The 14,407-nt window shown below is 54.6% G+C and overlaps 1 protein-coding gene across 1 annotated transcript; it reads right to left on the bottom strand.

The window, feature by feature from the left end:
• Positions 1–278: 278 nt before the first annotated feature.
• Positions 279–8,940, bottom strand: Gata5 (GATA binding protein 5). Its single transcript, XM_051143950.1, has 6 exons — positions 8,094–8,940; positions 6,268–6,443; positions 2,693–2,818; positions 2,233–2,320; positions 1,481–1,605; positions 279–1,164 (listed from the first exon to the last, which is right to left on the bottom strand). The coding sequence occupies exons 1-6, from the start codon at positions 8,626–8,628 to the stop codon at positions 1,009–1,011; spliced, it is 1,206 nt and encodes a 401-aa protein (XP_050999907.1). The 5' UTR covers positions 8,629–8,940; the 3' UTR covers positions 279–1,008.
• Positions 8,941–14,407: the final 5,467 nt, after the last annotated feature.

Raw genomic sequence — 14,407 nt, forward strand, 5'->3', positions numbered from 1 at the left:
TCCCTTGCTTTGCTTCTAACCAGAGCCCATGTCTCCCCCTCAAGCTGAACTGGGTGGCAGGATCGAGGGTCAACACAGGAGACAGGCTAGGGATGGCTTTCATAGTTGGGTGACCCCCTTAGCTCCTCTATTTCTTGGTTTTCTCAACTGGGAGTTGAAATGCCAGGAAGTAGCCAATGGAGATAAGACCTGTGGGGGTGTGGCCTACAGAACACCCTCTGCTTTCTACCGGGACCCTAGAAAACTGACCAGTAGCCCCTGGGCAGAGTCACCACCAGCTGACATGACCTGGGATTGCATTACCAGCTGCTGGGATGGTGGCTGAGCCAGGCTACAAGGTCACATGTCACCCAGTTCCAACAGTGTCTCTGTGTAGGTCTACCCACTAGCAAAAGCCTTAGGACACAGATTGCCAGAACAATGCCCTTTACTGCCCTGTCTGGAAATGAACATCCAAATAAATACGGAAGTTTATGATGATGGCCAGAGGGAGGCATTCGCCTCGGGGTAGTGTCCTGGTACAGTGCTCAGCCTGCACACTGGTCCTGCATCCATCAGTAAGAAAAGGACCTTTTCAGCTTTGCAGAGGCAAACGTGGGAAATGAAGACCTGAGGCCCCAGAGGCCTTGTGTCGGGTCCCCTTTTGCTTACTGCTTGCATGGACTCTGTTTGTTTCACTTGGATCAGATTTTACTGTGGGATGCTGTGAACCTTTGCCAGCGGCTACAAACTGTAAATGTCGACCATTGATGGCAAGAGCTGAATTCAAGTAACTTGTGGGTAACTCCAGTCGTCTTGGCTGCAGAGGGGTCCATGAGGGGGGCTTGGGGAATCCATTGCTGTCCCAGATCAGGATCCAACCGTTCATCCTCCGGCCTCCTTCTTTCTCTAGGCAGTCATCACAGAAAGCTTTCCCGCCACAGAGGTGAGGGACCCTTGGGGCTGCTAGCTTCAGGTACTAACAACCTCTGTTTCTTGGAGCTCCTGTGGTAACAGTTTCCCAAGCACCTAGGCCAAGGCCAGGGCACACCAGGTCTCTTGACGCAGGACCCCACTGAAGCCAGCCTGAGGGCTCGGGGACGAGTTGGTGAAGGCAAAGTCTTCAGGCTCAAACTTGAACTCCAAATGGCTGGGGGCCAGGGATTCGTCCACTGGGCTGGAGACCTGCAGGGAGGATGGAGTGGGTGAGTATACCACTTTCCTGGGCCTGAGAGGCATGGAATGGGGTGATTTGCTCCAAAGGCCCTTAGAATGAGTAGAAAGGCCCTGGGAAAATGACTAGTGAGACCCGAGGGTCTCTGGACCACGCCACACACAGCTCTGGGGAAGGTGCCACCACATCGGTGGTTGAGTGCTCTGTGCCCAGCGAAGCTCAGGTCTTGGGGGCTCTGACAGGATCTGAATGGGTGAAGAGTCAAGGTCCTCCGTGAAGTGTGAGGCCAGACCTGTCTCACACACTCCCCTGCCTCATCCTCCTTACCTGGGAGGTGACGGTGGGCCCAGCACACAGTGGAGATGCCAGGCTGGGCTCTGCCTTCAAAGTGGTGGCTGAGCTCTCAGTGTTGAGGATGGTGGGAGAAGAGGCTGTGGTGCTTACTGTGGATCCTGGAAGGGAAGAGGAGGCACATTCACAGATGCCACATCTGACCACATTTCCTGCCATGTGGCCAATTTTCTCGTCCTTGTCCAGAGAGAATCAAAGATCCTTCCTTCCTCCCTCCCTCTCTCCCTTTCTTTTTTCAAGACAGCGTTTTTCTGTGTAGCCCTGGCTATCCTGGCCTCCTTTTGTAGACCAGACTGGTCTCGAACTCAGAGATCTGCCTGTCTCTGCCTCCCTGAGTGCTGGGATTAAAGGCATGCACCACCACTGCCCGGCTCAGAGACTTCTTAAAGATACACATCACTGCCACTGGGCATGGTGGCGCACGCCTTTAATCCCAGTACTCAGGAGGCAGAGGCAGGTGGATTGCAGTGAGTTCGAGGCCAGCCTGGTCTACAAAGCAAGTCCAGGACAGCCAAGGCTACACAGAGAGACCCTGTCTTGAAGAACAAACAAACAAACAAACAAACAAAAAGACACACATCACTGAAGGGTGGAGGAGGGTCAGGTATAGTTTTATCCACCCAATGTTTGTCATGTGCCCTTCCCCAGTAGGCCTAAGGACACCCATCAGGGCTGGGTTAGAGTGAGACTTGGAGGCCTGGGTGTGGCCCCTCCTGGCTCCTGCGCACCTGAGGAGCCCTTGATCTTGGCAGGGTTCTTCGGCTTCCGTTTTCTTGTCTGGATACTCTCCTTTTTCATTGCCAGTGGCCTTGGCACCTAGCAGGAACAGCAAAGGAAGGTGGCTGCTCCTTTGTCCCTGATCACCCCTGGGCCCCTCACAGTCACCTTCCTGTCCCACCCCGGCTAGCTAGTCCCTACTAGATGCTGGGCTGACCTGGGGACACAGGCCTGCTGAGTCAACTCCACCCTTGGGTTCCATCCAAGAGGCATGTTGAAATACAGGTGTGTAGTGGGGGACAGGAGCAAAATTTGGGTGCCCAGCATCTATCCTAGACTGAAAAGCCCTGGTGAGCTCATAAGCCTCAGTGGGCAGGCCTACATAGTGGGCACGGAGGCAGCAACTTGGTCTCCCAGAGGAGTAGAAATGCTGTTAACACAGGTGTGACGCTCCCAGACCCTGCCACTCACCCCGTGGAGCTTCATGTAGAGGCCACAGGCATTGCACACAGGTTCTCCCTCCGCGTTGCGCCTCCAGAGGGTGGTGGTGGCAGTGTGGCAGTTGGAGCAGCACAGGCCATATCGGCGGGATGAGGACTGTGGGGCAAGTGAGCTGGGGTGAGCCCAGACTTGGGGTGGGGGAAGGCAATGTCTGGTGCAGTATATGACAATGAAACAGTATGCAGAGAGCTAGACTTAACGGTTCCCAGCTGCCAAGTCAGGGACTATTCTAGTTGAGTGGAACATTTGGGTGCTGAAGGCTTGAGGCCCACCATGCACCTCTCTGGCAGGACATGATACCCTTAGTTCCACAGAGCTTTGAATCATTGGCCTTCTGCTCGGAGGGCCAGTCCCTCCACCTCTGGGCATTTCTCATCATTGAGGTGTTAAGAAAACTCTGAGGGTCTGGTTGTGGGGTTCTGAGCCCATGAAGGCCTAGTGTAGAAATACAGCTATGGCTTACGTTCCTAAGCCAGCCAGACCGATCTAATTCATCGTCTACGAGAGATCAGTGCCCTGATGGCCCAAAGGTTAACTCTTAGAGCTTTGCTGGTCCCCTTGCGCACCTGTCTTCCAAGAGCTCGTGCACACACTGACAACAGCCCACAGTGTCACCAGCACCCACAGAGGATTGAGTGTGCAGGTTCCTGTTTTGTCTCACCCTTGCGGTGCTCAGTGCCTGGAGTCTCTTGGTCCTGGGCTGTGTGGAGACTTCTAGTTGTCTGCCTCATCCCACCACATCTCTCTGCAGCACCTCTGATCTCACACCCTTGAATCCCAACAGGGACCCCAGACTTCCTTGTGTTTGAGGAGTCATCACAGAGGGCCCAACTGGTCTTCACCAAGCACAATTGTCTCCTGAGCTGTCTGGGATTTGCACCTTTCCTGCATGGCTCCCAGTTCAACCTGTGATGGACAGTACCTCTGGGCCCCAACTGTCTGTCCCTTCTATGGTTCAGGGCTGCACATTCCACTATGTTCCAGAACATCAGCCAAAAGTGACAGTGTGGGTTTCGCATATGTGTATCCTCTTCAGTACTCAGAATATCCGCGTTTCTCTGGAAGCCACATTTAATGAGGTGCCTGGCATTTTGTGGTACCCAGTTCCTGCTGGGCCTTCAGAGCCAGGGGAGCCCTTGCCTCTCTTCTTCCACAAACAAGCTAGGGACTATAGGCACTGTCTGGGACATGGTGGGCAAGAAGCAAAAGTATGTACCCTATGTGTAGACACACACCCCAGAAGCACAAGAGGAAGTCTGGAAACCATGTCAGAGTCTTCCATCATGACGGTGTTTTACTTTTGTACAATGAAGAACATAGGGGGATGTAACGACCTGAGGAGCTTGCCTTTCCTTCATCTTCACACTTATTAGACATTGCACAGAAGGGAAATGGATGCTCAGACACCTCAAAGGACCACAGGAGACCGAGGAGACAGGTGGGCAGAGCCCTCCCACCTTGTTAAGCACTTGGCACATGCCCATTTGCCATGTCCTGATGCCCCCCACTTCAGCCTCCATCTGTCCTCCCTCCCTGTCTGTGCAGGCAGCCTCTCCTGGATATACTTCATTTCCTTTCTGTCTGTTCTTTTCAAGGGAAGTTTGTCTTCAGTGACCGCTCACCTGAGCAGCATCGAGTGCCAGGCTTCGTGCATTGGGGACCAAGTACATCTGCCTCGGAGCACCAGGCAGCCCTGCCAAGGTGGACACCCATGGGAGGTGGCTGGAGCTCTCCTTGGAGGACAAGTCATATCTACAGGGAAGCTTTTTGGAAAATGAAAGCTGCAGTACAAAGTGCTGCAAGTGGCTTTCTGGGTGCCCAGAACCCAGTTACCCAAGGTTGGGGGAGAGAGCCAATTGGAGCCTTGGGGACAGGCTAAGGCTCAAAATCCTTCCAGTTCCAAGTGGACCCTTTCCTGGAGGAGACACAGTAGACTGGGTCAAAGGTTTGTCCCTTGTCTGCTGAGAGAAAACTGAGGTGGGGTGTGAGTGCTGAGTAGAGCATGCTTGGGGCCAGAGCAGACCAGGGGTTCTTGCCTGATTCTTTGCTTGTTACTGTGTCTCAGTGCCCAGTTCAGAGCCCAGCACAGAGGAGAATGGGTGGAGTCAAGGGACAGGGCAGGTCTGCTGTCTGAGACTGTACCCTGAGGCCTGGGATACGGTCCTTGATGACCTGGCTATGTTTCTATGGTTTCCTCATTAGTGAACATCACGGAGACCAGGTTGGGCAGCTCACATGGAGAGGGGGTCCGTTATGAGACAGAACACTGCAGGAAGGGGCTGGAGGGTGCAATAGCCTCTGAGGTGGCCCATCAGTTGGCAAGAAGCAAAGTATTGGGCAGGATGGGCCTGCAGATCCCCAGACCCAGGCCACTCAGAGGAAGAGAGGCATGGCTTTCCTAAAGCCCCTTCCTGAATCCTGACTGCCTCTTGGAGCTCACAGGCTGTTCCTGTCTTAGGGCCTCACATGCCTACAACCCTGAGGCTGGACAGAGCTATGGCCTGAAGTCAGTGCACCCAGGAGACCACCTGTCTGGCAGGATTAGGGCAATCCAGTCCCCAGATGCTGCCTGCAACAGGCATCGGAGAAGCACCCTCCCAGGGGGAGATGTTGACAGGAGGGCCTGGTGCTCAGGCGCAGTCTTGTCCAGGCCTGAGCCCCACAAACCCATTGTAGCCTCCATAGCAAGAACGTTAGCTGCCAACTCCGACTCCAACACATATTTAAACTTGAACTTGAAGTCTTGCCTGTGAGATGCTAGAGCAGGCAGAGCTACGTCCTGTCGTGCTTGAGCAACTTCTGGTGACCCAAGTGTGAGCCTCTATTCCTAACCGGCCTCGACACCCCAATACCGAACGCAGCACTCACCAGAAAGAACCAAAAGTGAAAATAAGATTTAGCCAGCGGGCTAGGCAAAAGGCAGAGGCCTGGCTTCCTAGAGGCCCTCGAAGGAAGCACAGACAGGAAACACTTCCCAAGGACACACACCCAAAGACTCTCTCCTTCAAGTTCTCAATACCATCATCAATGCACCAGTGCCCCTTCCCTTAACCTTTTCTGTGCTGAGTCACCTTGCCTCCGATACATGATCAGGTTGCCACCCACTATTACCACCAACACAGTCCCACTGCAAGACTGAGCCCTCAGGGTCTCACAGAGACTGTGGCTTATGTACAGGGGAGGGGGGATCTGGGGGTGAGCAGTGAGCCTGATTCTGGGACATCCTGTGGCTGTGCAGCAAGTGGCTTTGAAACACCTTGTTGTGTCAAGTACCAGGCGGCTTGCCAATGCTGCAGCGGGTTGTGAGCCCCAAGCCAGGTCCCCTTTAGGAGTCAGTGCCTAGATCCTGGCGGCTCTCTGGATATTTTCAAACTCCAGGAGGGAATGAGTCGCCCCGGCTCAACCAGAAGCCCTGGGCAGCCCACAGTGCCCTGTGCTTCAATCCTTACCCCGTCCTTCAGGAACCCAGACACCTCTGAGACCATAGGAGCCAGCTATTCCCTTATTTGTAGCTCTGACCCTGGTCCTCTCCCTGCCACACTCACCAGTCGCTTCTGGGGCCTCACTAGTGGCCGGTTGACACCGTTCATCTTGTGATAGAGGCCGCAGGCGTTGCATAGGTAGTGTCCGGTGCCATCACGGCGCCACAGTGGTGTGGACAGGGCTCCACAGTTGACGCACTCCCGGCCCTCACCAGGGAACTCCTCCAAGAAGTCAGGTACTGTGGGGACAAGAATCTTGTGGACTGGGGCCTCTGCCCCACCAGAGAGCCTGAGGGCTTCTGCTGTGCTCTACCCTCCTTTTATGGTGTCTTGTAATTTATTTATTTGAAAAAAGTAATTTATATACTTAGTTGTATTTTGTTTTTAGTGAACTTAGTTAGGGTTGCTTTTATAAGGCAGGAGTATAAATAAGCTAAACTTTAATGTAGACATCTGAGATGATGGCCCCTTTCTTAACTAGAGTCTATGCCAGCCTTTGTATTTTCAGTAAGCTTTGGAAGCAGGCAGAGGGAAGTGGATGGCAGAACCTTATTTCTCTCCCTCCCCCCTTGAAGATCTCCTGTGTAAAAGTGAGTGGCCTCAAGGGCCGGGGATTGGGAGACAGAGATTTGAGATTCTACAAGGGTGCTGATGGCCTTGCTGTCAGCTTTGTTGTGGGGTCACCCGTTGTCCTTCCTCAGAAGACAAGGCCACAGGGCCATCAGGGAGTCCCCATCCAGCTCCAGGTGCTAGCCAGGCACCACAGATATGCAAGCAGTGGACTCCTGGCTGGGGGCAGTATGGGATCAATCAGCTACTGGCTGGAGGTGGGCACCAGGCACAGGGGCTGCCCTCGTCCATCGAAGTGCACCAGGTCGGCTCCGGCCAAGAGGGGCCTACGAATCAGGGGGTAAGGCTTCCAGCTTCTTGGAGGGATGGCCTACAGGAGCCTGGAAACAGAGGTTGGCCCTCTTTGTTGTGACTGTGCCTCAAAAGTGCTCAGAAACCAAGAGGAAGGATTTCCTGCTCAACAACCTTGGGCTCTAATTAATGTTCCTGGAAGGTATGGAAATCTCAAGCTGAATGCTGGTGTTGCAGAATGAGATGGCTGTGGTGACTTGCTCAAATAATCAGTATTTTGAGTTTTATAAAATGCATTTCAGATCAGCATAATGGGCACACACCTGTAAGCTCAGCATGTAGGAAGGGTGAAGCGGGAGGGTTGCTGTTAAGTTGGAAGCTGTTAAGTTTGACACCCAATCTTAAAACCAAAAATAGCTGGGCAATGGTGGCGCAAGCCTTTAACCCCAGCACTCGGGAGGCAAAGGCAGGTGGATCACTGTGAGTTCGAGGCCAGCCTGGTCTACAAAGTACAGGACAGCCAAGGCTACACAGAGAAACCCTGTCTCGAAAAACAAACAAACAAAACAACCTCCCCAAAAAAACCAAAAATAATTTCCAAGACTTCCCAATAGAAGTTTGAATGTAGTTTCCAAATTGACATAACCCACAATGCTCTCTCTCTGTGTATGTGTGTGTGTGTGTGTGTGTGTGTGTGTGTGTGTGTGTGTGTGTGTGTGTGTGTGTTTGTGTTTGTGTGTATGAGCGTGCGCGTTTGGCTGTGTGAAAAGCAGAAATATGTTATTTTCTTGCCATTATGCTGAAAAAAGAAGTCTGGATCGAGTGCTTTTCATCCTATTGTGTTCCATGAAGGTTCCTGCGTCCTAGCGATTCTATGCGGGAATCTGCGGGGTCGGACCAGGCAGGAGAGCCCTGACTGTAGGAGAGCGCATTTCAGATTTTCGCAGCATTTCGTAGGGCGCGGGTTTATCGCTGCGCGTCTTAGCTTTAGAACCAAATCCACCGGGCACGCCTAGCCCGATACTCACCATAGGTGGCTCTGCGGCCAGGGAGGCCGCCAGGGCGACCTTGCAGACCGTGCAGGACGCTGCTGTCGAAGGGTCCCGGGGTCCACGAAGGCGTTACATCAGGACTCACGTATGTTGGATAAGTTGTAGAGTACGAGGCACTCATGGGTCTCCCGAGCGGGGTGGCGTACTGTTCGCGAGCCAACAGCGCGCTCTGGAAGGAGCCACCGTCCCGGGACACCGCACCGCCGCCGCTGCCGGATCCCGGGGGGCTGTGTGCGAATGGGAAGGCAGTGGCTCCGGGTGGATGTGCGGCTGGCGGGTGCGGGCTTCCGGAGCCGAAGGCTGAGGAATCAGTCTGCGTCCAGCTAGAGTGTGAGGCGAGCACGGGAGGCTGCGAGCCCGGCTCACACGCAGGCAGGTAGGGCAGCATGGAGGGCACGCGCGTAGGTGCCACGAACATCGCGGAGCCGGCTCCCGAAGCGTGCAGAAAGGCTCCCGAGTCGGCGTAGGTGGCATGGCTGGGGCTCTGGGCCAGCGCCAAGTTCTGGTACATTTTACACCCTCGCACGAGAGCTTGACCTGCAGAGAACAAAAACAGGCGTCGAGGGCAGGATCACTGGGCCCCTTCCATCAGATCTCGCGCTCGCCCTGGGCAGGTGCTGCTGCTCGGCTTGCGCACTCCGCTTTCTGAATCGGTTCACCGGGGCAGGTCCCGGGCTCCTCCGGGTGGAAAGACGGGGCTAAAAGAGGCACTGGACCACAGGAGCGAAGTCCTTGCCATGCGCGGAGAGATCGCCGACTAAAGCCCTCACCCACTGGGCAGGAAGGCGCGGGGCTGGCCGAGGGCTGGTGACCCGTGGGTTGTAGACTGGGTCTCCAGAGGGAGCCGCTCTGCAGGGAATCCCGGGAGCTCGGGCTGCCCCGCCCCCGCCGGGCGGCCCCTTCCCTCTCTGAATCCGTCCCTCCCTCTCCTCAGGGTCAGCGCCAGGGCTCAAGCTGCGGTGCCACGTGACCCGAACAGGCTCCAAGACCAAAACGCACTGCGTACCCTCGGCTGAGCCCGAACCAAACACCGGGGATGCGAGGAGGCTGAGGGCGCGCCGAGTCCATGGGACAGCAGCAGCTCTGAACTGTCTCGATCTTTGTTGTTAGGATTACGGGTCCCAGCCCTTGCTCCTCGACTGTTCCGAACTCCCGCCCAAGGCTGGTTTAGAGGCCGGTTCCACGTCCATGTTGAATAGATTGCTCAGGCCCCACTGAACCTAGGACCGCATGGTGCTGGAACCGTGGTGGCCGGCACTTGATGCCTCTATACTTCTGGACATACTTGGGAACCTAGCTTCCATGATACCACAGGGCTGGGGCCTATCTTCTCTTACTGGGTGTTTTGTTCACCAGCAATTATCCTAAGTCCACCAGGAACCGCACAGTCGGCTGAGTTTTTTGAGCAAGAAGGACCACTGGGGGAGGGACTCCAGCGCCAGCGAAGGCTGAGCGGAGCGATGTAGTTCCTAAGGCCACAACAGAAGACTGCTAGACTCAAAGCCCCGCGCGGCTTTCACAAGCTGAGGAACTTGGCAAGAGTATCTTTCAGGTGCTGGAAACTCCCGGGGGGCGGGAGGGGGCTGTTGCTGGAGCACCTGGTTCAGTTTTGTTGTGACTTCTGTCATCTGGCTTACCGGGAGTCCCAGATGGAGAGACCGTGAAGGTGTGGCAACCCCGGAGGCCCCTAAGATGTTTCTTGCTTGCTCGTGCTGGCCCAGCGGTGCTGCAGACAGATAAGTGGGTGAAGCAGGAGCGGCTAAGATAACGGAAGTACACTGATTAACCTTAGGATCAGTGTTCACTGTGCTGGCCGCTCACTGCAGGATTGGTTAACTAGCAGGTGCCCACCCATCCTGCACTCCTTCAGCATGTAGAGAGCTGGTTGTGAGTCCTAGTGGAAGTGAGGGGGGGGGGACCACGCTGGTCCTGGGGGAAGGTACAGATCCAGGATCTGAGCCTAGAGGTGCAGAGCAGAGGCTGGCTTGCGGCGGTGAGTTCCTGCTCTAGGTGCTGAGCCCTGCATCCTCCTGGCCTCTTCTCTTCCTCTCTCCTTGAGCTGGGGACTGGGTCAGGGCTCTTGGTTGATGCTTCCAGCACTGACTTCATGATTTGCCTTCCTGTGGCATGCACAATACTTCAGTCACCAGGCTTGACATCCCTTCTAACCAGAACCCTTCAGCTTCCACTGTGCAGGTCTTCCTCTTTGCAAAGAGCCCTAGTGGAGGAAGAAAAGTGCTGGGTGGGTGCTAATGGCAACACTGCAGCTTCCCCCCAAGAATGTTTAAATGAAATGGGACACCCCCCCCCCACTCCACCAAGCTCAGAGATGAAGAGTGGAAACACTCTTAACTTGCTGGGGGTTGAGTCCTCTCTCCTCAGAAAGAATCAGTAGCAGACGTGGGATCCTGCAGGAATGGACCTGGAGGGGTAAACTCAGCAAAGTCTCTGAGGAGGAGGAAATAGCCACATGACCCAGGTGACGGCTTTGCCCTGTGCCATTACACTCAGTTGTTACCTCAGTCTTACTGAGGCAGGTGAAGTTACTCCTATTCACAAGCATAGGAGCAAAGAACAGACTAGTCAGCTGACTTATCCACAGCCACACAGCTAGTAACTCAACGAACAAACCCAGACAGATGAACAGTTGCAAATACACTTAAGGAGGGACTCCTGACCCATATAGATATAGAAAGGGGCGGGGACCCACCCTTCCCAGGCTCCTTGGAGGCTTGCTCCCTCAGAGGGCAGTCCAGCAGGTGCCCGGGTCTTTGGCCAACCGGACTGTCTGAACAGAGAAGCAGGCACATCTCTGTTCAGAGAGGAGGGACAGGAGTGGCTGGGGTGGCCTTTGCCCAGATCAGGTTGCCTTACCACGGTGGACCACACTGGCTGTGACCATATCTGAGCCCTTTACAGGACCCTTCTGGGTAAGCCAAAGAGGGAGGAGCCTCAGCTCAAACCACAGAGCCTAGTTCCTCCCTCCCCATGAGGTCTCTGATGCCACTGTCTTGCTTCCCAGTTCCAGGAGGGAGCCAACCCCTGAACCGCTAGGCTGGAAGAGCGCCCTGTCTTCCCTGTGCATTATTTGTCAAACTCCTACACATCCCTCAAGGCCCACCCTACTCCCTGTGACAGCAGACACTGAGTCTCAAGGTCAGCTGTGAGGAGAACAGGACAGAGCAAGGACAGGAAGTAGCCAGACTCTCTAGTGGGCTTAGCTTTGCTGTGGCAAGTCTTTATAGCATTGGCTGGGTGTCTTTCTGTCTGTGATAGTAGCACTCTCGCAGTGGCTGCAGGGAGGGACTGGTGGGACTAGGTATCAGAGCAGCTGCCTGGGAATGTGCACATGGCAGGCCCTCTGCAGGCTCCATGTAAAGACTGATGAATACTGGCCAGGTGGGTGGATGAACAGACCCTAGTCCTACCGTGCCAAGGGCCAAACAGCAGGGCGGGTAGGTGGGTGGGAGATTCTGCCTTGTCTAGCCATGGTGACCCTCAGCCAGCCTCGCTGGCTTCCCTGGTCTAGCAGAGAGACAGACCTGACAAGCCAGGTAAGAAGAAAGAACACATTCTGGATGAGGGCCCTGTTCTGCCAGAGAGATGAGGGCTTGGCGTGGTAGCTCTTTGGTAATCAAACAGAGCCAAGTCTCATGACCCCTGGACTAGGAGGGCTGTGGGCATTGTGACCATCAGAGCCTGAGTGGCCAGGGTGGAGGATGGGGAGAGGAACCTCCAGCCAGCCTGACAGGGTCTGGGTTTCATTTCCAGCTGTCACTTCCTCAACAGACGCGGGCTCCGCACTGCAGAGCTTGGAACTGTTAATGCAGACACGTTTATCGAAGGAAAAGAAAACAGTCCTATTGTTTGTGTGGGATAAGTGGGCGTCAGGGCCTCTAGATTGACTCCCTGGAGGGACCCTGGCCTGCTCATAGGCGTCTGGGGCATGCATCACACTTTGGTTGTGTTTGCTCCAATGAGGGCATTGGCCCCCTGCAGTGGGAGTGGCCTGGGACTTGGAACCTTGTGATGGCTACCTCCAGGTGCTCACCCCTTGCCTGTAGTCATTGGCATGCTGGTTGTGAGTGCAGACAGGGGTGGCCTTAGTCTCCCACCCTGGGGGAGGGAAGTAGCCCCTGAGAGCAGGGGTGCCCAGGTGAGGAGTTGCGACTGGACTGACACCACCCCCATCCCCAATCCCTGGGCACCTGCTATTCTCTGTGAGTGCTCAGAGAGCTGTGAGAAGGCCTGGGGGTGTCTTCCTTTGCTTCCTATGGCAGCCTGGAGGGGGATGTCAGGGAGGTCCCCAGCACACAGGGCTATGCCTTCAAAAAGTACTGCTGCCCAGCTGTTAGGGTGAGGAACACTAGCTTACCCCCTGCCCCACTGCTTCCTGCAGCTCCTCGCTCCTCTTTCTCTGTGTCCATGGCGGGGTTCACTGTGGACCCCACTAGGCCTCAGATTGTCTCAGGAACTTGCCACCCCTCTGAGTCCACAGAGCAGGTTTCCAGGGCTCTTTCAAGGATCATAAACTCATTGAGGTGAGGGAGGGCTGAGAGGTGTGTGCTTCTAATTGGGAGGGGTGGGAGAGCCTGGAGGTGCTGAATTTGCTGTGTCTGGGCACATAGCACTCTTGCAGGTGTGTTTAAGCTCAGCCACTAGAAACAATCTTGGACCACTGTCTCTCAGGCCAGTGGCATCTGAATGTGCTCACTTCAGGAAACTTCAGAGCAAGGTGTCATCTGCAGGGCCCCTTCTCTACCTAGGTCCCTGTAAGCCCAAAGTTGCTTTTGTCACTGTGACCATCAAGACATTTCCTGAGTGGTCTCACGTGCCTGTCTTCATATGGGCGCTTGCCTTGTTTTTAGTTCGTCTAGCATTCTAGTAAGGTGGGCAGTTTTCATGCCCCCTTCCCAGATGGGAAAACTGAGGCTGGAAGTGACTAGTCCCAGGGGCATAACCAGGCAGAGGCTGGTCTCTGCTCTGCTCCACAGCCACTGATAGGCTCTGCTCCTTGCCAACTCCACAGGCGCTAAACCCATTGGGCCGAGTGGGCTCCCTGTCCATCTAAGGAGCCTATAGTCTTGAGCCGTCCATGTTGTGGGAGGGCTCCACTGCTGGTGGCAGTAACTGTCAGCACCTGAAAAGAGAAACATGGACCTTGCAAGCAGCCTGCACTGTAGGGTGACCTGGTGGAGCCTGAGCCAGTGTGGGATGGGGGTGGGTTGGGGTGGAGAGGGAAGAAAGCTGCAGGAATGAAATCAGAGTTTGGGGGCCACTGTGTTCCATGTGTAACTGAGTCTGCTTTCAAAGAGCTTCCTGATATCCTTCAGCCTTCAGCATGGCAGGCTCTGGCATCAGACCACTAGATGACTTTAAGGTGAGTTTGTGTTTGGGCAGATGCCCATCTAACGGAAAAAGTACCAAATGTCTTGTTATAGGGCAGGATGGCTTTGAGGCTTGCCTTCCAAGGGCAGAGGGAGGAGTGGATGAATGGACCTGTCACATCACTGAAGAGGAGAAATAAAGGCAGGAGACGAGCTGGAGTGAGGATGGATAAGGCTGCCGGACTCATGGCTCTCAGTTGAGAATCAGCCCAGGGAGAATGACCCTACCCTGGACACCTGGTGGCAAGCAGGCTGGGAAGAGGGTGATGCTGACGCTGCCCTGCAGGTGAATTTTCCTTCCCTTGTCCTTGAATACAAAAGTAGGAGGGAAGCTTGGAAGTGGGTATACAGCAATCCCAGCATTTGGGAGGCTGAGGCAGGCGGATCTCTGTGAGTTCAAGGCCAGCCTGGTCTACAGAGAGACAGTTCCAGGACAGCCAGGGCTACTGCTAAGCTCTGCTAAGCTGAAGGCTATGATGACACAGGGGTAGATGTGGGACAGTGCTGGGTAAGGTTGAAGCCTGATGTCAGCAAAGCCGTCTTGTGCTCCGTCTACGATGGTGTTCTCCTTTTTCTCAGCAGGGTTCCCACTCCACCTGATCTGGTAACCCCAGATCTTGTGTCACATAGCCCTTAGAGACAATTACAGGCCTGATCCTTTCCTGATAAGGAACTTGTTCAGCAAGCACATAGGAATTCCTGGAAGTATCCCACCCTATGCTGAGGAGATCCTAGCTTCCAGCAAATGAAGTTATAGTACCTAGAAGTTATTCCCTCACTCACAGGATAATTAAGAACCCTGTTACCATATGTAAATGAGCTACTGTATCACTGTATGTAGATTAGGTATCCTGGCACCCCTAGCCCTCAAACCCCTCCCCACTACCCAAGGTTTATAAATAA

Source organism: Acomys russatus, chromosome 4, assembly GCF_903995435.1.
Source record: "Acomys russatus chromosome 4, mAcoRus1.1, whole genome shotgun sequence".
Lineage (NCBI taxonomy): Eukaryota > Metazoa > Chordata > Mammalia > Rodentia > Muridae > Acomys > Acomys russatus.

What these genes read in the sequence shown, in the direction of transcription:
- Gata5 (XM_051143950.1), bottom strand. Translation starts at nt 8,628, where the DNA reads ATGTACCAGAACTTGGCGCTGGCCCAGAGCCCCAGCCATGCCACCTAC. An exon ending in TGGCCGCAGAGCCACCTATG is followed by an intron (nt 6,444 to 8,093) that starts GTGAGTATCGGG and finishes TTGTCCCCACAG; the next exon opens with TACCTGACTTCTTGGAGGAG. An exon ending in CAAGATCAAGGGCTCCTCAG is followed by an intron (nt 1,606 to 2,232) that starts GTGCGCAGGAGC and finishes CTTCCCTTCCAG; the next exon opens with GATCCACAGTAAGCACCACA.